This window comes from Sarcophilus harrisii, chromosome 1 (assembly GCF_902635505.1).
Source record: "Sarcophilus harrisii chromosome 1, mSarHar1.11, whole genome shotgun sequence".
NCBI lineage: Eukaryota > Metazoa > Chordata > Mammalia > Dasyuromorphia > Dasyuridae > Sarcophilus > Sarcophilus harrisii.
In genome coordinates this window covers 331,556,175-331,583,124 of record NC_045426.1, presented here as the reverse complement: position 1 = coordinate 331,583,124, position 26,950 = coordinate 331,556,175, and the positions used below count along the sequence as shown (strand labels likewise).

The 26,950-nt window shown below is 32.2% G+C and overlaps 1 protein-coding gene and 2 pseudogenes across 1 annotated transcript; all 3 read right to left on the bottom strand.

Annotated features, from left to right (window-relative positions):
* Positions 1–3,921: 3,921 nt before the first annotated feature.
* LOC100925331 (olfactory receptor 13D1-like) lies at positions 3,922–4,863 on the bottom strand. Its single transcript, XM_012543921.2, has one exon. It carries the CDS (start codon positions 4,861–4,863, stop codon positions 3,922–3,924), a length of 942 nt encoding a protein of 313 aa, XP_012399375.2.
* A 5,597-nt stretch (positions 4,864–10,460) lies between these two features.
* LOC100925074 lies at positions 10,461–11,515 on the bottom strand (annotated as a pseudogene).
* Positions 11,516–16,844: 5,329 nt separating this feature from the next.
* On the bottom strand, positions 16,845–17,702 carry LOC100924817 (annotated as a pseudogene).
* Between the last annotated feature and the right edge of the window lie 9,248 nt (positions 17,703–26,950).

Below are 26,950 nucleotides of genomic sequence, written 5' to 3'. Positions count from 1 at the left end.
ACTGTCCTTTGTGTCATGAGACATCTTTTCTCATTCTGGTGAGACCCTCATAATCAAAGCAATGGAAAGTAGAATTAAGAATTTCTTTAAAAAAGAGAAGAAGGAATACTTCAGTAAAGCAATTAACATATCAATTGATTACTATATAACTTGGGCAAAAAATGGTTATAAGTGGAAAAATGTTAAGAATCTCTCTTTTATATTATAGTTTGAAACATGATGTCATAGTACTTTGTATTTCATATTGTAATTTGCATTATTGTTATTTATGTATACATCTATAACTTTTTCTCTCATCATCTCAAGATAGTAATTGTATTGGAAAAGTACAATAGAAAATTGCAATAGAATTGAAACATATATCTAATTATAGTTATAGATAATTATGGTTAAATACTATAATTATAACTAGATATAGTTATATTTATAGATTATAACATGTATCTCATCCCCAAATTTCATTTCTAGTACATCAACTGCCTATTGACCATTGTAAACTAGATATTCCAGAAGCATCTTATGCCTATATCTAACATTTAATTCTGTATCTTTTTTTCTCCTAAATGTTCCTCTCTTTTAAGCTTCCCTGTTGAAGACAGAATTCTATCTTTTTGTTTTTCAAGTTCATAATCTGGCATAATCCTAGATTCTTCTCTATTCTTTTCTCCACATATGTTACCAAACATTTCTCCAAAATGTTACCTTCTATATCATGTCTTTTTTCTTATGCTTTTTTCTTAGCTCTATACAAAAATTTTTAGTAGCATGATTGTTATGTACTTTTTATAGCATGATGATTTTCCATTATGGCCACATATTTTTTTATTATAAAAAATGCTACTATAAATATTTTGATCTATTCCACCTCTGAAGACTCTATGATTGTAGCTTTATGATAAATGTTTGTTGAATGAGTGAAATAATATATGATCTATATTTTTATCAGAAAAACATGTTTCTTAACACCAATTTCTCTTAAATATTTAATGGGTAGTTGCAAAGCTCATTTCTTTCATTAGCAACTTCTGAGCAATTAATGGATATATTTTATGTCTTTGTGTAACTTAATAGAAAGTATCAAAATTATCATAAGACCAAGAGACAGAACTGAAGAGAGAGACTGTACAGTAGTAAACCACATACTTACATATATGTATTAACATATACATAAAATTTATCACATACTTGATACTAGGAATAATTTTTTTGTACAATTACAGAAATACTTATCAAGCACCAACTTGTATTCTAAGGATTATTAGGAAATTATTATTAATATTATTATTACTATCACTATCAGGAAAAAAACACAAATAGCCCTTGCCCTCAAGGAGTTTATAGTTTACTCGTGGTAAACTGAATATAGATACATACATATATGCACACAAAATGCATGTAAAATTTGGGGGGTTTGTATGTGGGTATGGGTTCTGGATATGGAAAGATTGATTAGGAGGACATTTTTATAATTCAGTGTAAAAAAAGAAGGCCTGAATTATAGTGGTTATAGTGTGACTAAAGCATGTCACTTTATTCTATTTGTCTTAGTTTCCTCATCTGTAAAATGAGTTAAAAGCAGGAAATGGCACACCACTCTATTATCATTGCCAAGAAAAACCCAAATGAGGTCATGTAGGGTCAAAAATGATTGACAATGACTGATCAATAACAAGTCTCAATGGAGAAGTGATAAATAAATTCTACTGTGAATATAGAGCAAGACTTGGCAACTAATTCTATGAAGCACAGTAATAAAAGAGAGTGAAGGAAGAATCAAGATAATTTCTAGGTTGTGAATCAGAGTGAAGACAAGGATGTTGTGGCCTTTATCAAAATAGAGAATTTTGGAGGCTGATTTCAGAAACATAATGAGTTTTATTTGAACAGAGGTTAAGATATAAACAATATACTGCAGAGGCTATTGATAAGTTGTGGTCAGACAAGAAAAAAGAATGGTAATAGAACAGTTACATGAAAACAGAGAGAAGTGAGATTCAGGAAAGGTTTTACAGCATACATATCAAATGTGTGGCTAGTGGGCTGTATGTAGCCTGCAATACTTCCAAGTGCTGCTGAACCAGATTAAAATAAAATTGGGAAACATTTAATGAAATAAATTTTAAAATACAGTACAACATAGATTATATTAATATTGGTTCTCAAGGTTAATAGTAACTAAAGGGATTCTTATTCATAGTTTAGGAGCCCCCATTTCTCTTTCAGTTTGATATCAGTAGTCTCCAATGTCAAATGTTATGAAAAGACCAAGAGAGATCAAGACCAAGATCATTAATAAACTTTGGAGAGAATAGTTTAATTGACTGAAAAGATTAGAAATCAAATTGTGGATGATTGAGAAGTTGGGCCAATGAATATAGGGAATGCTTTTCCTTAGAAGTTTGGTTGTGAAAGGGAAAAGTCATATGTTGATAACTTGAGGAGAAAGAAAGTCAAGTGAGGATTTAAAAATAAAACAATTAAAGGCACCATGCATATTTGTGAATCACAAAGAAGAAGAAATTGAAAAGAGAAGAAAGAAAAGATAAGTGAGACTAATCTACAATAGGAGAAGGAGGAAGAACATAGAGATTGGCATTGGCAAGAAGATCTGCATCTATCTATCTATTCAGTTATCCATCCATCCACTCACAAATATTTACATTGCTTTTGTATCTGGAACTCTGCTAAATGTTAGGGGTTGAAAGACAGAAATAATATAATTCTATCACTCAATGATTTTACTTTGTAATATTGGAGAAAATGTATATTATATAAGTATGTGTATTATAATATATACATAATAAATGAGATAGTTGTGGGGAGAGAAAAATAAAAGAGATATTAAAAGAGTATATTCAGGAGATTTGGGTATAAAGGTGAAGAGAACTGAATCATGACAGATAGTCTCAGTTTTTCTCTGTAGTAGATGAAGAGAGAGGAGAAAGGGGTTAGGGTAAATGGCTTAAGGATAGAAAAAAAGTTTGTTATAGATACTGTCTGATATGCTTTAGAGAGTCAATCATGGAAAATAAAAATAATTGGTATGCCCTAATGAGGACACAGTTGAGATTAATTATCTGGGTTTGCCAGTAAGGGGTTGTATGACTTCTTCCAGCAGCTTTCAACAGCATGAATAGGAACAGAAATGATGAATGATCAGAGTAATCAAGAGGTGATAGGATGAGGAGAAAAGGGATTCGAGAGTAGAGGGCACTATAAAATTGAATTGACTCACTTCAGAGATATAAATATATATTCATAATTTGAATGGGAGGATAATTAGGCCAGAGAAGAGTACAGTTGGATGGAATGAGAGGGTTGAAATGCTAAAGGTTGTACTGAGAATGGAAGATAGATTTATAAAAGGTTAAAGCACAGGGAAAGAAGGAAAGAAGAAGTTATATCAAAAATAATTATAGCTCTAAAAAGTGTGGCAGTATAACATTTAAAAATGATGATAAAATAAAAAAAATCTATCTCTCTGTGTATCTAAGGTGTAGAGAAGATGAAGATCATGGTAGTTGAGGAAATTGGTGATGCTTAGGACCATAGATGACAGTGTCCATGACCTAGAAGGGCTGTGGTATCTGGATGGAATGGGTCACAAAGGAGGAAAGATTCCTGAGTGATATAGTAGAAGAGAGTCTGTGAATGGCAGTAAAGAGCAAGAGATATATACCTCTTTTTGGCCCAAAGTTTAGGAGGATACAAGTGGAGGTTTATCTAGCACTAGGAATGGTGACTATTCTGGAATGAGTTAATTTCTGTGATTGCAAAATGGAAGGAGTATTAGAGGAAAAGGTCTGATATTAAAGGCAAACTATAAATTAAAAAGGAGTTTTAGAGAGTATAGTGGGAAAGCAATATAAAAGAAATATGGATGACATGAATTAACATAAGAACAGTAAGTCTCACAGCCTTTCATATTTTCCTCAAATATAGTCTTCTGGTCAGTATTTTTCCCACTCCCTGCTTCACCTCCTTGTTTCTCAGGCTATAGATGATAGGGTTCAGCATTGGAGTAACTATCCCATAGGACAGTCCTATGAGTTCATCAGAAGTCTTAGTTTCCTTTGATTGGGGTTTCATATACATGAAAAGGGCTGAACCATAGAATAAGATCACTACAGTTAAATGGGCTGAGCAGGTAGAAAAGGCTTTCTTCCTCCCTTCACTAGAGTTGATCCTCAGGATAGTGGAGAGGATAAAGACATAGGAGAAGAAAATGAGTAGCAAAGGAATGACTAAGAAAACAAAATTTCCAACTGTCATAATGAACACATTGAGGGAAATATCTCCACAGATAAGCTTGAGAAGAGCCAAGATTTCACAGGCAAGATGGTCAATGATGTTGTCACAGAAAGGTCTCATCATAGCCAGCAGAGTGAGTAGCAGGGAATACAGGAAGCCTAACATCCAGGTCCAACTTGCCATCTGGATACAGAGTCCCTTGTTCATTATGATGGTGTATTGTAGGGGATTGCAGATGGCAACATACCGGTCAAAAGCCATCACAGCCAGAAGTACACATTCTGTACAGCCCAATCCAAGAGAAATAACCATTTGCAGTGCACATCCAGTGAAGGAAATGGACTTTCTCTCAGACATGAAATTTACTAGCATTGGAGGAATGGAAGAGGATGTATAACAGATATCTAAGAAAGAGAGATTTGCAAGGAAAAAATACATTGGAGTGTGAAGGCGGGGATCTAATATGCTGATGCTAATGAGGATACTGTTTCCTAATAGAATCACCAGATACATAACAAGACAGAGCACATAAAGAGATATCTGGAGAGCTGGGTAATGAGAAAGTCCAATCAGAAAAAACTCTTTCACTTCTGTGTAATTCTCCTTGTCCATGTTATTCTATCTTGTTGCCTGTAGGATTTAGAAAAGTACAAAGTTTGAAGAACTTAAAAGCAAATTAGCAGTGAATTCCATTTGAAATATATTTTGTCTTTTGTGATGTTCTTTTTTCATCATCAATTTTATTTTGATTTCCATAGATAAGTACAAATATTCCAAAATGGCATTAAGAACAGGAGAAAAGAATACAAAAAAGAAAACATTGCAAGGTAGACCAATGAAATGGTATAGAGCTGATCATAGAGGACAAAATAGATAACTTTGATTATGATTATATCAAATATAAAAGTTTTGTTGTGAACAAAATTAATTCAGCTAGTCCTATGAGGAGCAGGCATATGTGAAACACATTTTCAGCAAATTTTTGAGGAGCTTTTGTGAAAATAGGCACACTAATGCACTGTTGGTAGAGCTTTGGATTTGAGCAGATATAATAGAAAATAAATTGGAATTATATTATAAAAGTCATTAACTTGGACATATGATTTGACCTTGAGGTACCACTGCTAGGTATAGATCTTAAGGAAGTGTTTTTTTAAACAACAAATACACATAAAGAGATATATTTATATTAGCATTTTTTTGCAATAAAAATTATATGAAAACAGATACTCATTGATTAGGGATCATTGATCAGGAATTGGCTGAACAAAATACATCATCTGAATGTGATGAAAAATTATAAGAAATGTTGAAAATGAAAATTCGCAGCAATTTGAGAAGACTTATAGGAACAGGTGTCAAAGAACATAAAAACTGGGTCAATAATTTTACAATGATCACAATAGTTTAAAGGAAAACAACACTGAAAGACTTCAGAATTCTGATCAATGTAATGGCATTTGGTAAGGCATATCTCTTAACTCTTGGTAGAGTTACAACGGACATCAATTGAAGCATGCATTTTCAGGCATGGTATATGGACTAATTTTATTTGCTTCATTGTGCCTCTTTATTATAAGGAACACTGGAAAAAGAGAAGACTCAGTGAGAGTGATATATGAAAAACATCAACAAAATACTTCAGAAAATGTCACTAAAAACTTAATTCTGAATAACTAAAAACCATGTCATGTTCTTGGCAAAGAGGTGGGGTGATGATCCACAAATTGTTAGATAAAATTCTGCATATAAGTTTGGTGTTTTCTTTACAATTTTCTTTGTTACAAGTCTTCAACTATTTAATTTTGTAGCAAAGAATTAGAAGTGATACAGGATGCATACACTGATTTGAAAATAAAAGGCAAAAATGGATTAATTTGTTTTGAAAATTGTAAGAAAATACAATTAAAAAATGTTTAATATAATGCAATGGATGGAAAAAGACACTCAGAACACAGAACATAAAATAGCCCATTAGAAGGGACTTTATAATTTAAAACATAGAATAGCTGACTTAGGAGGGAATAAAAAATATAGAATATTAGAGTCTGAAGTCATCTTAGTCCAATTCTATGATTTATAGAGGAGAAACCTGAGCCAACTAAATCCAGGGCTCAGTAATCAGCAATCTAGTGGAAGCTAATAAAGGATGATATATTAGAATCAATTTTTTAAAAACATTGCTTTCCCCAGTAAAGATATTCCAGTAAACAGAAAACAATAGTTGTTTGTTTTTTCTGCTCCAGCAAAATATGCCCTCCAACCTTTTCAGTTTGGTTTGTACATTCTTTACTTGTAGTTACTATTCCACAGGATACATGCTTAAGCCTGGAACCATCTGTATTGCATTTCTTTACCTTTGACTATTTCTATACTAAGATTATCCCCAGCTTCCAGTTCTATCTCCAAAAATCGCTCTTACTAAGACAGTTCTTTCCCTCATTTACCTCTCAGTATGAGATCCAGTACCCATTTAATTCCAAGTCAGTTGGTTCTTCCATATTTCTGAAAATAAAAAGAAGTTATTCACACAAATTTCTAAAATTTTCTAAATGGCTTAAGACAGCATCAAACATAGATGTGTTTCCTGACTTGACTATTTAACCTTACTTAAATTTGGCTGTAATGTTTGTTTGCACATTATTTTACATCTTTACCTTTCTTTCAACTTTTCCTAAGACAGGTAATGAAGCAAAAATCATATTTCCTATAATTCAGAATAAGGTTACAGTGTTATGATCTTTTAACAGAATACTGCCACTTCTATTTTAAGGCCTCTTACCATTAATTTGTGTAGAGAGCATTATAACATTTTCTTCCTATCCTAAACTGTGCTCCTGGAAAATTCCAAAGGATCACAGATTGGATCAAGATGCTAATTTAACTTCTGCCTTTTTTATCCTTAGGGATTCTCTGTAATCCCCAAAGTAATTTAAAAGTTGTGTTTAGGAACATAAAGGAAGTTAACAAACTTTTGGATGCTTCTGAGAAAATGATCTAATGCTCTAATTATTAAAAAAAAGTTAAGCTATTTTAATTGATACCAACCTTGAACACAATACAAAACAGAAAAATAAATCTCTTGGATTCCACCCTTCTATGTTTTGCATAGAAGCAGATTTATAATCCATATCAAATTGGTTGCCTTTTCAAGGAGGGGGACAGGAAAAAAAGAAAAGAGAGTATTAGGAACTTAACATTTTAAAAAATGAATGTTAAAAATTTTTGATTTGCAATTGAGAAAAAGAATAAAATTAAATTAAATATGGATTTTATTCTGATAGCACAAACAAGAGAGAATAATAAAATTATTTCAATGATTCAATACAATTTCCCAATTTTCTTTTGCTTTCTTTCGGTATTATCAAGTGGAAAAGATTAGTCTAAGGTTACCAGTATCTCTATATAATGACTCCTTATATGAATCCATCTTCTAGGCTGGACACAATTTTGAAACCTGTATTCACAATTGATATTGACTTATACTTTCTTTTATTCAAAATGGAGATGTAGATTGTATAATAAATATGTTTAAACCTAATTTAAGAACTAGATTCAGTAATGAGTGATTGTTAAATTGATATTAGCTTTAAGGAAGGTGTCAAGTAGAGTAGCACAAAGTTCTTTGATTTTTTTTTTTACATTATATATACTTTAAGTTAATCATTTGCGTGCTTTTATGTTTGTGGATGACACAAAATTGAAACTAAGAAATTATATGTCTTTGAAAATATTAGTATCCCAAAAGATCTTAATGAACTTTAGTGATTGGGAGCTTCATCAACTCCAAATTCCTTTAGTCTTTAATTTTTAGCATGATAGAATGGAATGGACCTTAAATAGTTAAGAGAGTAGCTATGATCTGCCATTTAAATATTTTACAAAAAAAGAGAATAGTAAAACAATTAAAGGAAATAAGACCTTCACTTCACAATGGAATGTATTAGTTAAAATCAGTCCTTTAAATAGCTTAATATTGATCTATTAATTAACAATTCCACTAGGTTTTCAAAGAGATTATAATCTCCAATGTTGAAGGACACATCATATGCTAGGTCTCACCAATACCCTCAAAATTCTTATTTAACTATTAAAATATCATAGCCTTATTAAAAAAAAAACAAATTGCAATGTCCCAAACTCATAAATATATAGTCCTCAAATATATAACAAAAGTTACAAATACAAAAAAGCAACTCTGACACTATTTGCATCAGCGCAAGCAAGTCATTTCCCTGGACTTCAGTTTCCTCAGCAGTAAAATGAGAGGATTGTACAAGATAACCCCTAAAATCCCTTCCAGTTCTCCGGTATATGAGTGAATTTACCATGAAGCATTTGTTTCACATCCCAATGCTTTGACTGGGTATGTTTTGGAGCAGTTGTCCAAGCTGTAATATTTAGCAAGCCACCAGGGAGCAGTGTAAGATGGCAACGTAAATTAACTCAAAAATAAATGCATCAATTTTTTTTTCTTTCAACTGATGCTTTGTCTAGGTAGACAATATAAGCCATCTTGGCTGTCTTGCCCTTAAACACTTTCAACTGTTTTCTTTTTCTCTGCATTTAAAGTCTAGGAGCATGTATTCAGTTGTTTTTTAGCCATATCATGTCACATGTCCCACAGTAACCCACTTTGAGGTTTTCTTGTTAGAGATACTGAAGTAGTTTGCCATATCATTCTCCAGCTTATTTTACAGATGAGAAAACTGGGGCACACAGGGTTAAGTGACTTGCTCAGAAATTCACAGCTAGTAAGTGTTTGAGGCCAGAAAGGAGTCTTCCTGATTCCAGACCTGTCTTTGGGCCACCTCACTGCTCCAAGAGTATACACATTGAGTCAATAATGAAAAACTTTCTTGGCCATGCCCTTGTCCATTCAATTCCAACTTCCCTTCCCTTTCACTCCACTGAGGATATTCCTATATGAGAATATTCATCTCCCCATATTCTAATTTATCCTATATCATCATAAATTTAGAGCTAAAAGGGATCTCAATTTAACTCCCTCATTTTAGAAATGATGAAATAGGATCTAAGGGAGATAAAATAATTTTCCAACAGTTAGAGAGTAAGTATTGGAAGTGGGATTTAAACCTAGGTCATCTGATTCCAAAATAAAGTTTTTTCCACTTTGCCATTTGTCTTATTGCTGATATAGAGGAGACACTCAGTTTCAGAGAAACCTGTGAAGACATGTAAATACTGAATATGAAGTGAGCAAAACTTGAAGAATATTTTATATAATATCATTAGCCAGACAATCAATTTGAAAGACTTAAAAACTCTGATCAATGTAATGACCAAACAAGATTCAAGAGGACTAGTGATGGTGCATACTGTCCACATCTTGACAATTAAAGGGTTGGAGTATAGAGTGAGATGTATTTTTCTTAGCTATGATCAATGCAGAAATTCATTTTACTTCATTATGCATGTTGGTTACATTTGGATTTTGTTTCTCTAACAGGGAGGTGGTGTGGAGAGAAAATGGATTAGGTATATTTAAAATGGAGTTTCCTCAGGACTCCAGGGAATTCTTCTGGAGTGAGGATATGAATAAAATTTACAAAATGTACCTCTAACCCATTTGCTGAGAGTAACAAAATTATGATGGGGAAAGGGGAAGGAAGAAGCATGAGGGAACTGTCTAACAGGGCCATTATCTCAACCATCTGTATATATTTTCTGTTTGATCCCAGAATGAAAATTTCAGGGGAAGTTATGTTGAAGTTGTAAGACTTGGTGGTTTGAAATGTATGATGACAAAAATTCTCAAATTAGCTTCTGAATCTGAATTCAGCAAATATATGAAAGGTATAACTTCCCTTTCTATCATTTTGCTTTCTTTACTGGTCATAAATTAGGAAGGACTACAGAGAAGAAAGTAGAGAAAGGACATCTGGCATGATTTTGCCACCTGGTCATGGTAGTGAGCAAATGTCTCTTTTTATCTGTTTTCTGCTTGTTCTTTTCTGAGTGGGTAACCAAGCAACAAACTCAGAGGCATATGTCACAAAAACCATTTAAATAAAGAAGTTCAATGATACTTTTGGTGCCATTGGCAGTCAGAGATGATTAGTGACAGTAGTGCCTTTCTTGAAGATTCAATGCGTTAAAAGTTATTTTTTCAACTAGATGCTTTTAATGCACATGTGAAAATCACAATAGTCTTTTTAACCACAGAAATGTTTCACAAATCTTTTAATGATTAATATAAAGCAAATTATAGAGGAATTTTTATTTTTTGTATTTTTAAAATTTGTATTTTATCACCATTTTAAATATAACTCAGCCTCTACTTACAGAGTAATCCTTTGTAACAAAGAATAAAAAAGAAATAAAAAGAAATCAGTTCCACAAAATTCAATGACATGTGAACTGAAATTGTACTAATTCATAGTTTCCCACCATTACAAAGGCAGGAGAGAGGTACATTTTCTTATGTTCACTTATGGGCCATTCCAAATAAAAAAGCACTATTTTCTTTTTTGTCCTATTTGCTTTCGTGCACTCATGATGTTTCTATTTTTTACTGATTGTGGTTTATTTGTTTTTCCTAAGACCATATACATCTTTCTATAATTCCTTGAATGCTAAATCCTGTATCCTTTTATTCATCATTTCTTACAGTGTGAACATATTCTATTGAATTTATTTTAAACAGTCTGTCAAGTTTTATTGTATGAACTAAATAGAGAGAACTAAATAGAGAATTCCTATGAACAAAAGAAATAGGAGAATTCTTTGTTAATCTTCTTCCTAGACAAAGCCTTGATGACCTCCTCTTTCTTAACCTGTCAATGCTCTTCCTAATGCTTTGATGATTCCTTAGTCTTAGTCAATTGAGCTTCAGCCTGGTCAATTAGGAACTGCTTCTAGGTTTTGTCAGCTTTGAATTTATAAATATGCTGTATGAGGATCTTCTTATTCAGGAATACATTTATTTTCTGCTTCAAATACAGGCTATGGTGCATATGGCAGTCAAACTTTTTGGGTTCTTGATGTCTTTTGGAGTAGACAGCGTAAAATCATTATTCTCATGCAGGTCATTCTTTCAGGTATAAGAGCATTTACCTTACCATTGCTCATATGCCTTTCCTTCTGTTAAGCTATAATATTTTTTCAGCATCTGGCACAAGCGTGGACAGTAACGTGTCAAGATGATCAACCTATCTTTAATGAGTTTCCAGATTTGTTGATGGGAATTGGTGTTAGCAATTTCACTGGTCTCATTGAAGTGAAGCCATATCTTCTTTCCACATCAAAGGAAGTCTCTTCTGAAACCTAAGATCAACCATGGGTGCAGTCACAGTGAAGAAAAGGAAAGGAGAGTGTTTTATTTCATTTTTGTATAAAAATTTGGTTATTCACTTCCCAATTGATATACTTTGATTTCTGGTTCTTTTCTACAATAAAAAGTGCAATTGTAAATGTTTTGCTGTTTATGGGGCCATTTATTTTTTCAATGACTCCCTTAGTGTCTACATGTAGGGTGTGTGTGTGTGTGTGTGTGTGTGTGTACTTAAGGGCATGATCTCTGCACAAAGGCTATGTACATTTAAGACATTTTCTTAACATTATTCCATGTTATTTTCCTGAATGGTTAGACCAATGTATAACCCTACTCACAATGTAGTAGTGTAACTATGTTCCAGAGTCCCTCTTGAAAGGGAAGACATCTTAAATCTATTTTAAATGACATAGAAATAAGTCTTAATAAAAGAAAAATATTTGGACTTAATACCTTACCTCACTATGGGTTAAGTGGATGTGTTTTGGCTATAAGAGTAAAAATGTAATATACCTTCTCATATTACATTGTGCTTTCATTTTTTGTTTTTGGATTGTCAGAATAAATTAAACATTCATAATTATAAAGATAGAATGTATGGTTGCTCAGCAGTACTCCCTCCAAATGTTAAATAATAATTATTAGCTAATATTTTTTCAAAGTACTTAAAAATATTATTTCTCTTGATGTTTATGGTAACCTAGGTGCTGCTACTATCTTCACTTTTCAAATGAGGAAACATACAAATAGAGGTTAAATACTTGCCTTGGATGATACAGCTAATACAGGTCTTATGCTATATTTGAAAGCAATTCTTAATAGAAGTATTCTCACTCCTAACCAAAAGGTTATCTTTGTTGCTATTGTCTCTTGTTTGGTGATGTCTGATTCAATGTGACCTCTTAGACCAAATCTGTGGGGTATTTTGGCAAAGATCGTGGAGTGCTTTGTTACTTCCATCTCCAGTATGTCCTCATTTTGCAGAAAAGCAACTCAAAAATAGAGATTAAATAATTTACCCAGAATGACACAGCTGCTAAGTATTAATGGCTGAATTTGAATTCATGTTTTCTTCACTCCAGGATCATTACTTTATGCCCTATATGACCTAGGTTCCCCAGCTATAAGGTATGCAGTGACAATTTTTGTAACCTTTACTGAGAAGATCACAGAAGAGTAAACAAATCATTTCTTTTACCCAAAATTGAAATAATTGTATTACTAACAAAATCCATGTAAATCAAATTACAAGCCAAACTATTGATTAAGAAAAAAAATTTGCATCCAAGTAAAGAAGAAAGAAATATTTTCACATAATAGACCAATTAGCTTGATTCTCCCACCTGGAAAAAATTCTAAAATGTACTATTGAAGGGATTTTTAGTGACCATTTAGAAAATTGAATGATGGGGTTGAGGAAGCAGAAAAAAAGATAGAATTACAGAAGGAAGAAATACACTGAATTTTCTCATTCCATAATATAAGTCCAAACTGATCTAGAAAACAAATATCATTGATCCAAGAAAAAGTCATTCATTTTTCCAGTCAGCATAGGAAGACAGACTGAGAAGACTGTGTACACTGGAGATGGGGACGGTCCAGAAGTACAAGTGTTTTATTTCAGGACCTAAATACTGAATGAAGATTGTGACTGTGATCAGGAGATAGAAGAGATCTTACTCCCATAATGTGATACTGAGACCTCATTCATGTAGTGAAGCACTACTCAACTGGTAGTTTTGTTTCTTACTACACACTTCTTGGTCACATATCCAAGACAGACTGAGGAGAGAGCTATTATGTTGACATGGAACATTTGACAGAGAGAGAGAGAGAAAGAGAGAGAGAGAGAGAGAGGAGGAGGAGGGAGAGAAAGAGAATTAATCCAAAATATTTGTTAGCAAAACCTCAAAACATATTTTATTCACAAATTCAACCAGAATTTGTAAAAAAAAAATGTAAAAGTTTCAAAAAAAGAGAGAAAATACTTTTATAAGTAAAATGAATGATAGAAGGAAAATTGGAAAAAACATCTAAAAAAATTGGAAAAAGCTATGCAGAAAAGAATTGGAAAAGGATTTCTTGGCTTGGGATAAGAAATACAAAATCTTTTCCAAGTAACAAACTGCCCAAAAATTAAAATGGATAAAACAGATGCTAATTACTTTGTGAGATAAAAAAAAAATTTTTTTGATAATGTGGCTGAATGAAAAAGAAGACTGAATCAAGAAGAAAATGTAAGGTACCTCATATCAAATGTAATCACCCTAGAAAACAGACAGAGAAGAGAAAACTTAAGAATAATTGGACTCCCAAAACAAACAAACAAAATAAAGAGAGCCTAGTCATTTAAAAATATATGTATATTTTAAATTATATACAAAATAAGAAAACCAAAAAAGAACCACAGAAAAGGAAAATAAATAAAACATTGTCATGTGTCCAGGAGAATATTAGGGAGGATCCAAAATATGTAAGAATAAAGTTTCATATCAAGACAATATATATAATAATAGCAGAGATTATCTGTCATTGCTGTCAATGCTTCCTTGTAGGTTTTTTTGTTTTTTTTTTTTTGTTTGTTTTTTTGCTATGCTGTGCTCTTTTGACTGTATTCTTTGGCCCCCTTTCATCTCCTCCATCTTCTCAAGCAGGTTGCATTATGTACAGCCTATATAGATAGAGATATAAATATAGCTATATAGATTTTTTCACCCACACACTCATACACCCCTTATATAGATGTATCTATAGACACACATACATATTACTATACACATACATAGCATCTAACACAGTATTAGTATGACTGATACATAATGTAGATTTCTCTCTTGCTTGGATCTTTAAGTTTGACTTTGAGATCAGTAATTACAGACCCTAATTTTTTCCTAACAAATTCTACTCTTGATCCTAGTTGTACTTTTGTGAATTATCTCTTATTTCCTATCCCTAACTCTTCCAACTTTGCTAATACTTAATCTCCCCCACTCATGGATTGCTCCCTTATATTCTCTCTATTATTTTCCTCCCTCTTTATGCCATTTCCATTAATCTTCATATCTTAATCCAACTCAGGTTACATTCTTCTGTATCCCACCTTATCACTTGCCATTCTTTTCCTTCCTCTTTATCCCTTGACCATTAATCTACACACCTCATCCCAATGTCCCTACACACCCTTATATACCCCATCTTATTCTATTCCCTATCCCTTGTTTCTTTATAGATTTTGGAAGTTGCTATATCCTTCATGGTATGTGTACATACATACATGCATATATGTATATATACATACATATATATATGTATTTGTGTATGCATGTAGGTTTCTCTTTTGAACCCATTCTCAATGTGAGTAGGTTTTAAGAATTACCAGTCCTCCTCCCCCATCTAATGCTTCTCTGTCAGTTCTTCCTCTGAACCTTATTCATATAGCCTAATTACTACTTCTACCTTTTTCTGACAGTTTTGCTTTTTAGAGTCAGATCATACTCAAATCAGCCCCAATCTTTCTTTTGAATTATTCAATTACTGATGTCAATATTTAGCATATAGTTCACATTTCAATGTAAAAATCATAAACAACAGGTCCTTGCTCAATCCCTGGAAATTAATCTTTAATACATGTTAAATTTTCTATTGAATTCACTTTTGGTTGAGTTAATGTTCTGAAATTTTTCAAGTTCTTTGAATGTTCTTTTTTTCATTTAAGTTTATGGTTAATTTTGCTGGGTATGATATTTTTGACTACAGATTTAATTCTTTACATTGTTAATATGTATTATTCCAGGACCTGCAGTCTTTTATTGCAGATGTTGGTAAATCCTGTTCAAGTCTAATTGTAGCTCCAGTATATTTGAATTGGGCTTTTTTGTTTGTTTCTTTCTTTTTCATAGAATATTTTCTTTGATCTAGGGGTTCAAAAAGTCTTAAAAGGAAATTTCCCAGAGCTCTTAGAACCAAAGTGCAAAGAAGAAACAAAGATAATGCAAAGAAATTTCAAAATGAAAATTCTTCAGGAATGTTATAGTTAAAGCCTAGAGCTTCTAGGAGAAATAAAAAATATTAAAGGAACTACAGTAAAGTTAGAAATGCCACTATAAATGATTGCATAGCTTGAGACAGAATATACTAGAAGGCAAAGTATATGAAGTAGTGAAAGTTTACAATGAAAAATAACTTGCCAGGCAAAACTGAGTATAATTATAGACAGAAAAGAATCAATCTTTAATGAAATGAAATCTTTAATTGAAATTTCAAAAATTTCTGATAAAAAAGACCAGAACCAAATAGAAATTTTAAACCATAAACATGACTCAAGAGAAATATAAAAAAGTAAACATAAATTATCATAAGAGATTAATAAAGATAAATTGCTAATATTTTACAATAGAGAAGTGATATGTTTTTTAGAGCTGTATCAATAAGAGTCATTCATAGTCATTAATAAAGCAGAGGATCTGGGAATAGTTTTAATATATCTTGATGATCACTTCAAAATTTTTTAGTTATTTTTAATTTATGAAATGAAATAAGCATTTTATAACATAATAGAATAATAAAAAAGATGATTGCACAGAAAATAGCAAATTTATTATATAAAACTTGCTCTGCCTTTTAAATATGTAATACATTTATGGCATTTGTTTGAAAAAGCTTGGAAAAAGAAAAATTTAATAACAAACAAGATAATGATTTTTATATATAACTATAAAGTTTGCAAATCATATACATAGATTCTCTCCTTTGATGACAGGAGGCATTGTCTTCAATTATTTCAAGTACTTTCATATAAAATAATAATAATAATAAGATAATATTTTCATTATCATAACTACCAAATAACATAGATTAGCATTTATATACTTTTATATGGCCAGTATAAATAGAGTTATACACAACAGTGATGGACTAAGAGGAAGACTTAATATACTGGAAGTTTTTAAGGCATGGTAGATTGACCAACTTGTTGATTAGGCTCTAGATTCTTTTTCAAATACGACTTGTATCAGTTATGTAGTCTCTGAGATTCTTTCTGATATTGATATTTTATGATTCTCTAAAATATACATTGTAGGACTTCCATAAGTTTTTGAATGAATACACACACATATTTTATATTATCTAGAAACATGCATTTTAATAGGATTCTGAAAATATTACTGAATTTATTAAACAGTAAAAGCAAGGAATATGGCCTAGACAAAAAACAAAGGTACTATAAGCCTTGAAAATTTTCACTTTCTCATCAAGCACAGATTTTTCCATCTTTTACCTCCTCAGAGTCTTCCTCAGACTATACATGATAGAGTTCAGTACTGAGGTCACTTACCCAGTAAGATAGGCCAATGAGTTCATCAGAAGTCAGTGTCTTTTGATTGAGGCTTCATATACATGAAAAGGGTTGAGCCATAGAAAAAGATCACAACAGTTAGATGGACTGAGCAGATACAAAAGGCTTTCTTCATCCCTTCACAAGTTTATCTTCAGGATAGTGAAAGGATTAAGACATAGGAGAAGAATATTAAGAGCAAAGGTATAACTAATAAAACAAAATTTCCAGCTGTCATGATAAACACATTAAGGGAATGTCTCCATAGATAAGCTTGAGAAGGGCCAGGATCTCACAGGCAATATGATCAATGATGTCACAGAAAGGTCTCATCATAGCCAGCAGAGTAAGGAGCAGGGAATACAGAAAGCCTAACACCCAGATCCAATTGGCCATCTGTACACATAGTCCCTTATTCATTATAATGGTGTATCTTAGGGGATTGCAGATGGCAACATACCGGTCAAAAACTATCACAGCCAGAAGCACACACTCTGTACAGCCCAAGCCAAGAGAAATAACCATTTTTGGTACACATCCTATGAAGGAAATGGATTTTCTCTCAGACATCAAATTTATAAGCCTTGAAGGAATAGAGCAGGATGTGTAACATATCTAAGAAGAGTTTTTCCAAGGGAAAAATACATAGGAATGTGATGGTAGGGATCTAATATGCTGATGATAATGAGGATTCTGTTTCCTAATAGGGCTATTAGATACATTACTAGGCAAAGCATATAAAGAGACAGCTAGAGATCTGGATGATGAGAAAGACCAACCAGAAAAAAAGTGAGAAATAGTAGTATAATTCCCTTTGTTCATGTTATTGCATTTGGGTTACCTTTAGGATTCAGGGAAGGACATAGTTCATAGAAAATGAAATTGCATAATGTCAATGATTTTATACTTCTAATAACTTATAATCATTTCCCCTATAATTTCATATCCTGTACTTCAGGGTATGTTGGGAAAAAATGAAAAACTGTGACCAAAAATTAAGGTATATGTAGTAGCTTTCTGTAGGTTCCTGTTTGAGCACCAAAAATGTAGTATGCTTTTTAGAGTTCCTAAATTGGGGTGCCAAAATATATTATGCTTTCTAGAGCCTCTACTCTGGGGTGCCAAAATATACCATCCAGATTAGCTCTCTGGAAGATTTGGGGAGCAGCTCAAGTCCTTGGTCTTAGTGGAGGAATGAAGAAAGCAGGAGATTCACAAGGATGTCAAAGATGGAGTGTCTATTTCAAGTCCTCTCAGCCCTTAAATATCTTAATATGATTACATCATTACAGCACATTAAGCATGTGCCAACTAGAGAACATTATATCATCAAATCATATTGAGCAAGTGCTAAGTAGCATTACATTATCATACCACACAATGCATGATAAGCATCCTGCTATTGATATGTAAATGCCTCTCTTTACTATAAGTATCCCTTGCTTCAAGTAGATCACAGGTGGTAACTAGAGAATCATTACATCATCACATCACACTGAGCAAGTGCTAACTATAGTAACTTTATATCACCACAGCACACTGTGCAAGTGTTTCCTGCTATTGATATGTAAATGCCTCTCTTTACTGTAAGTATCCATTGCTTCAAGTAGAACACAGGTGGTAACGCCCTCCGGAAGGCTGAGAGCCCTTAGGGGAGATTGGGAGTCAAACCAGTCATTGTCAGTATGTTCGGTCTGGACTGAAGGGTCTTATACCCTCGCCAGAGTTCCCCCACTGTCTGTAGCCCTCTATAGGTGTATATTACTCCAGGTACATGAAAATACAGCTAAGGATAAATTTAAAAACATTGGCAATAAATAAACATAAATACATATATGTATATATGTATCTGGCACTCTATTTTCATATTTTTATTTCATTTGGTTTTTTGCAATAACTATGAGGATGATATATTGAATTTACTCATAACTCAGGCACAATATGTAGTTCCTTATAATCTTATTTTTCCTAATTATTCTTCCATATTCTACATAGAACATTTCTGTTTACATCTCTGTGTAAGATTCGGAACTCCTTTTCAGTTTATGCCAAGGCACTTAGGTAGGTTATTCCACCTTTCAAAAAAAAAATTTAAATTTAATTAAATTAAATTTCCTAAGTTTCAATACAAATGCAAATGGTTTTTAATGATGTTTGTTTATATAGCCATCTGTTTTCTATTATATTTAATACTCATCATCGGACTAAGGATTGGATTTTTATAATTCAAATTAAGAAATATTTCAAGATATTGCCAGACTTAACATAATGTTGTCTCTTTCATCCTAGTGTCATGACAATATTTAGAGAAGAAAGTAGCATTATTTTTTCCATAAAGCTTAAATGTTTATTTTTATCTGTGGACTCTGCAAAGTTCTTAAAGTATAACTATTTGTTCTAGCTGTCAATTTAACTCCCCTCCTCATTTCACTGTTTTGAATCCCAATGTTGCTTACGGACTCTGTGTATTCCCAGAAGTAATTTAAAGTTGTATGTAGAAACTATTTGGAAGTTAACAAGTTTAGGATGATATATGGATAATGCCATAAGTCTAATTACACAAAGCTTATTATGTTGTTTTAATTAATGCCACATTAAAATATTTAAAAAAGAAAGACCCTTGGTTTTCATTTTGCCAACTCAAATAGCAAGAGACTTAAGCAATTATCTGGGTAACTCAGCCTAATTTGCCACATTTCCTTTACTTTGCTGGGAAGACAATGCTGGTTTTTCTTCTTTGATAAATCTACCACCCTGGTTCAGGTCCTCATCACCTCAAAACTGGACTACAGAATTAATTTGCTGGTTTATCTGCCTAATTTGATACTCTTCCTACTCCAGTCAATCTTTCACTCAGCTATCAAAGTGATGTTACAAAGATAGATCTGATCATGTCATTTTCCTATTCATTAAACTATAGATATCCCTATTACTTTCTGAATCAAATTTTAAATTCTGTTTGCCTTTAAAGCCCTTCATAAACTCACCCCTTCCTAGCCTTCAGATCTTCTTATACCTTACTCTACTTCCATACATTCTGTATTCCATAGGGATGCCCTTAATATTCCTTTCACAAGATTCTATCTTCTGATTGTGAGTAATTTTACTAGCTATCTGTCATTCATGGAACTTTGCTCTTTCATAATGATGTATTAGTTCCTAGTTTCCCTGTTTTCCTTCAAATCTCAGCTAGAGAACAACATATATCAAGAAACTTTTTCAGTTTTTCATTCAGATAAGCACCTTCTTCTATCTGCAAGTATTCTGCATATATATTGTTTGTACATCGTTGTTTGCATGTTATACTCCTTATCCCAATAAGACTGTAAACTTCTTGAGAATAGAAGTTTTTTTAACTTCCTTTATATCGTTAGTGCTTAGCACATTGCTTGGTAACACGGCACATACTTAATAAAAGTTAACTAGGGGCAAGAATCCAAATCTTAGTCTAGATTAGCTTGTCTACATTTCTAATAGTTAATGACAAAACCCATATTTTCCTTGTGATGAAAATAGAATATTGACATATATGTGGTAGGATTGACTTTGTTACTGCTAGTAGAATGGGTGGATCCCATGAGTAACAACTACCAGATTCATCAAGACTTAAAGAGAATTCTTAAATGGAGTCCTAAAAGCAATTCTGTAATTGTCTCTAAAATTGATTTTTTTCTCATGTATTCCTTAGCATTTTTATCAATAACATTGGCATTTATTCTATTTGTTTATGTGAAAGATATACTGATTTACAGAACTGAAATTCAATAAAGAAATCTTGACAATTTAATATAATGACTTCCTCATCAACCTTAATGTGCATGGAGTAAAGACTCTCGGTACAGTGGATTGTCTCTAGACTTGGAAGAAAAGATTTTGATTCTCAGCCCTTTGTATACCAGAATAAAACATGGAGGCTTCATCAAAGATTTGCGACTGTAATTATTGTGACTGAGCCACAAAAACAAAAAAATCAAAAGATTAGAATCTAAGCAATGGAGCCTATAAAGTAAAGGGATGTAATACTGAATGATAACTAAAAAAAAGATTTTTACCTAAGGAAGCAAAAAGAAATAAGGCTTTGTGTCTTTCCTCTTTTGAGATTAGTTAAGTCTTTTTTGGAAAATTGTCTTTTTTTTATTCCAAAGTGAGAAGGCATATACTCCCTGAATTTTTATTTTAAAAATATTTCCATCTCTTGCTAACTGACTATGGGGGCAGTCCTGTGATTTGGAAATATAGCTTATACTGTTTACATGAGTAATAAAAAAGCTAGTATATTTAAGCCTTCTTAGAGCCCTGAAAAGATAGTTAAAGAAGTATCTTCATGATATATATATAGATATCCATATATCTATATATCTATATATATATATATATATATATATATTTGTATCTTCCATACTCTTTTATTATTTTTTAACTTTAAAAAAAACTTTTTTATTTTCAAATCATATGCAGGGATAATTTTTCAATACTGACCTTTCCTAGCAAAACCTTGTGTTCCAAATTTTCCCCATCTACCCACCCCCTCTCCTAGACGACAAGTGATCCAACAGATGTTAAACAAGTTAAAATATGTTAGATGCAATATATGTATACAAATTTATACAAATATTTTGTTGCACAAGAAAAATCAGATCAAAAAGGTTAAAAAAATGAGAAAGAAAACAAAATGTAAGCATATAACAAAAAGAGTGAAAATGCTATGTTGTGATCCACGCTCAGCTCCTAGCATCCTCTCTCTGGGTGTAGAAGGCTCTCTTCATCACAAAATCATTGGAATTGGCCTCATCTTGTTGTTGAAAAGAGCCACATCCATCAGAATTGATCATCATATAATCTTTTTGTGGCTATGTACAATGATTTCCAGCTTCTGCTTATTTCACTTAACGTAAGTTTATGTAACTCTTTACAAACATCTCTGAAATCATCCTTCTGATCGTTTCTTATAGAACAATAATATTCCATAACATTCATATACCATAACTTACTCAGCATTCTCTAATTGATGGACATCCACTCAATTTCCAGTTTCTTGCCACTACAAAAAAGGTTACCACAAGCATTTTTGCAAATGTGCATTTCTTTCAAGTAGAAAAAGTGTTGGATTAAAGGGGATGGATATTTTGATTGTCCTTTACGCATTGTTCCAAATTGCTCTCCAGAATTGTTAAATCAGTTCACAACTCCACCTGCTATATATTAGTGTCCCAGTCTTCCCACATTCCCTCCAACATTTGTCATTATCTTTTCCTGTCATCCTAGCCAATCTGAGAGGTGTATAGTGGTACCTTAGAATTGTCTTAATTTGCATTTCTCTGATCAATAATGATTTAGAGCACCCTTTCATATGTCTGGAAAGGGTTTCTTTATCAAGAAAATTGTCTGTTCATATTCTTTGACCATTTCTCAATTGGATAATGGCTTGAATCTTTATAAAGTTCTGTCAGTTCTCTATATGTTTTAGAAATGAGATCTTTATCAGAATCTTTGAAAGTAAAAAAATTTTCCAGGTTATTGCTTCCCTTCTAATTTTGTCTGCATTGATTTTGTTTATACAAAACCTTTTTAATAATAAAATCACAATTATCCATTTTGCATTCAATAATGTACTAAAGTTCTTCTTTTGACACAAATTGCTTCCTTTCCCACAGATCTGAGAGGTAAACTACTCTTTGATATTCTAATTTGCTTATAATATCACTCTTTATGTCTAAATCATGAACCCTTTTTGACCTTATTTTGGAATATAGTGTTAGGTATGGATCAGTACCCACTTTCTGCCATACTAGTTTCCAATTTTCCCAACAATTTTTTGTCAAATAGTGAGTTCTTATTCCAAAAGCTGGGGTCTTTGGGTTTGTCAAACACTACATAGTTATAGTCATTGACTCTTTTGTCCTGTAAACCTAATCTATTGCACTGATTGGCTGTAGTGTTCTGGTTGCTTTTCTGGATGTCTCTGGAGCAACCTTTGTTTCACCAGAGTAATCACCATGAGAATAGCCAGGTGTTAAAGTCCAAATTCTTTATTGTCTCCTTGCCTGAGGCCTGGGCTAGCTTGATCTCAGTGAAGGAAATGCAAGAGGACAGGCCAGCCACCACAGTGGTGTGTGATGGAATGAATCTGTCTCTGAATCTGAGGGTTTGTGCTCCAGCCTCCAGCCACCACAAAGGTGGGAAATAGAATAAATGTGTCTCTAAGTTCCACCCTGGCTGAGTTTGTCCCAGTTTATATGCTGAGTATAAATCAATCATTATATCACTAGGGAACCATTATTTGTTGTAAGATTAAATCAATCATACTGATCTAGAGAACTATTAATCACCATGCTAAACTAGATAACTATTGTCTTATCAATTCCACTGAGTTAGCACCTTGTAAGAATCCGTCTTTCATGTACAGAGTTCTGGCCTGTAACAATTGGCTACTCTGTTTCTTAGCCTACCAAATGGTTTTTCTAGACCACTGCTTTATAATATAGTTTTAGGTCTGGTACAGCTAGGCCAGTTTCATCTGCATTTGTTTCAAGAATCCCCTTGAACTTCTTGATCTTTTGTTATTCCAGATGAATTTTTTATTATTTTTTTCTACACCTGTAAAATAATTTCTTAGACGTTTGGTTGATATAGAACTAAATAAGCAGATTAATTGAGGTAATGTCATTTTTATTATATTCACTCAGCCTACTGAAGAGCACTTGATATTTTTCTAAGATGATAGATAAAACTTTATTTGTGTGGAAAGTAATTGTAATTGTGTTAGAACATCCTGACTTTGCCTTGGGAGGTAGACTCCCAATTATTTTATATTATCAGCAGTTATTTTAAATGGGATTTCTCTTTGTATTACATGAAACTGGACTTTTTTAGTAATATATAAAAATGCGGATGATTTCTGTGGATTTATTTTGTATCCTGCAACTTTGCTGAAGTTGTGAATTTGTCTATGTGTTTTTTAGTTGATTCTCTAGGATTCTCTAGATATACCATCATATCATCTGCAAAGAATGATAATTTGGTTACTCATTACCTACTCTAATTCCTTTAATATCTTTTTTCTTCTTTTATTGCCATACTAACACTTCTAATACAATATTCAATAGCAATGATAATAGTGGACAACCTTATTTCAGCCTTAATCTTATTGGGAATGTTTCCAGTTTGTCACCATTACATATGATGCTTGCTAATGGTTTTAAATAGATGTTATTGGTCATTTTAAGAAAAACTTCATTTATTCCTATATTCTCTGGTGAGATCTGGTCTTTTTAATAAGAATGGATATTGAATTTTGTCAGATGCTTTTTCTGTATCTACTGAAATAATCATTTTTTTTTGTTGTTATTGACATATTTAATTATGCTAATAGTTTTCCTAATTTTGAGCTAGCCCTGCATTCCTGGCTTAAATTCTACTTGGTCCCGGTGTATCATCCTGGAGATGACTTTCTGTAATCTCTTGCTAATATTTTATTTAAGATTTTTGCATCAATATTCATTAGGGAAATTGGTCTATAATTTTATTTCTCTATTTTAACTCTACCTAGTTTAGGTATCAATCCCTTATCTGTGACATAAAAGAAATTTCTTAGGACTCCTTCTTTCCCCATTTTTTCAAATAATTTGCATCATATTGGAATTAATTGTTCTTTAAATGTTTGGAAGAATTCACATGTAAATCCATCTGTCCCTGGAGGGTTTTTTCTTAGGGAGTTAATTAATAGTTTATTCTATTTCCTTTTTTAAAATGAGACAATTTTTTAATTCCTAAGTATTGCTCTAATTTCTGCTTCAATTGTGGAAACTTTTCCCTTTTAATTTTTCATAATAACAATTTGTTTTTTTTTCTTTCCTTTTTCTAAATAAATTAACTAAAGGTTTATCTGGTTGGTTTTTCATTAAACTGACTGTTGGCTTTATTTTTAATTTAATAGTTTTCTTACATTCAATTTTATTAATTTCCCCTTTTATTTTCAGAATTTCAAATTTAGTATTTAATTATTTTTCTAGCTTTTTTAGTTGCAATTTCAGTTAACTGATCTTTTCTTTCTCAATTTTGTGCAAGTAAGCATGGAGAGATATAAAATTTCCCCTTATCACTTTGGCTGCATCCCACAAATTTGGTATGATGTCTCATTATTGTCATTCTTTTGGATGAAATTAGTGATTGTGTCTGATTTTTTCTTTCACCCATTCATTCATTAGGATTAGGTTATTTAATTTCCAATTAATTTTTTGTCTATTTTCTCCTAGCCTTTTATTGCATGTAATTTTTATTACATCATGATCTGAGGGAAATGCATTTACTTTTCCTGCTTTTCTGCATTTGACTTTGAGGGTTTGTGACCTAATACATGGTCAAATTTTTGCAAGTTTCATGTACTGCTGAGAAAAAAGTATATTCTTTTCTGTCTCTATTCAATTTTCTCCAAAAGTCTATCATCCCTAACTTTTATAGGATTCTATTTACTTTCTTAACTTCTTTCTTATTTATTTTGCAGTTCAATTTATCTAGTTCTGAGAGAGCAAGGTTGAAATCCCCAACTAAAACAGTTTTGCTGTCTAATTCATCTTTCAGCTCTCTTAACTTTACCTCTAGGAACCTGGATGCTATACCACTTGGTGAATTATATGTTTAATATTGATATTACTTCATTATCTATAGTACACTTAAGTAGAATGTAGTTTCCTTCCTTATGGCTTTTAATTAGATCAATTTTTGCTTTTGCTTGATCTGAGATCAGGATTGCTACCTCTGCCTTTTTTTTTTTTTTTAACATCAGCTGAAGCATAATAGATCCTGCTCCAGCCTTTTACCTTTACTTTTTTACTACCTATCACTGTTTTACATGTCTTGTAAACAACAAATTGTAGAATTCTGAGGTTTAATCCAATTTACTATCTTTTTTTCCATTTTATAGAAGAGTTCATCCCTTTCACATTCACAGATAAAATTACCAACTCTGTATTTCCTTCATCTTGTTTTGTCCTAGTTATATTTTTCTCTTCTCTTTTCACCTTATTTTCCCAGTATTTGTTACCGAATACCCCATTTCTCAAACAGCTCTTCCCTTTTACAACCCCTCACCCTTTTTTATACCTTTCCCGGTCTACTTTTGTTTTGCCATCTATTAGCCTCCCCCTTTTCTTTTCTCATTTCCCTCCTACATTCCTATGGGATGAAACAAGCTTCTCTGTGTAGGTAAATGTGTCTTTGAGCCAAATATAATGAGAGTAAAACACACAATTCTCATTCCTCTCTTCTTTCCCTCAATTGAAATAGATCATTTTTACCTGTTCATGAGATGTAATTTACCCCATTTTAACTCCATTTTCCCTCTTCTTCTAATGGTTTATTCATTATATCATCACAATAAAATCAAATTATACCTGCATCCTCTAAGTATACCCATAACAGAGATCCAGCTCTCAAGAGTTAAACATATCCTCTTCCCATATAGGGATATAAGCTTCTTAACTTTTAAAAGAAATTTATTTTTTTCTTTTTTAACCTTATCATGCTTCTCTTGAGTTTTGTATTTGAAGATCAAATTTTCTATTCAGCTCCATTCTTTTCATCAGAAATAAATGAAGTTCACCTCTTTTATTGAATGTCCATGGTTTTTTTTTTTCCCCCTGAAAGATGATGCTCAATTTTGCTGGATAGTTGATTTTTGGCTACAATCCAAATTTCTTTGCCTTTCAGAATTTCAGATTCCATGCCCTTCAATTCTTTAAAATGGAAGCTGCTAGATTCTAGGTAATCATGATTGTGTCTTCTTGATATTTGAATTGTTTCCTTCTGGCTGCTTGCAATATTTTCTACTTGATTTGATAATTATGAAATTTAGCTATGATGATCCTTAGAGTTTTCATTTTGCAGTCTCTTTCAGGAGGTGATCTATGAGTTCTTTCAAAGTGTATTTTACCACCTGATTCTAGGACATCTAGGCACTTTTACTTGATGATTTCCTGAAAGATGATGTCTAGGCTCTTTTTTTTTAATCATGATTTTCAGTAAATCCAATAATTCTTATATTTTCTTTCTTAGATGTATTTTGCAGGTCA

Excerpts from the sequence above, each read along its gene's own strand:
- LOC100925331 (XM_012543921.2), bottom strand. The coding sequence starts at position 4,863 with ATGGACAAGGAGAATTACACAGAAGTGAAAGAGTTTTTTCTGATTGGA.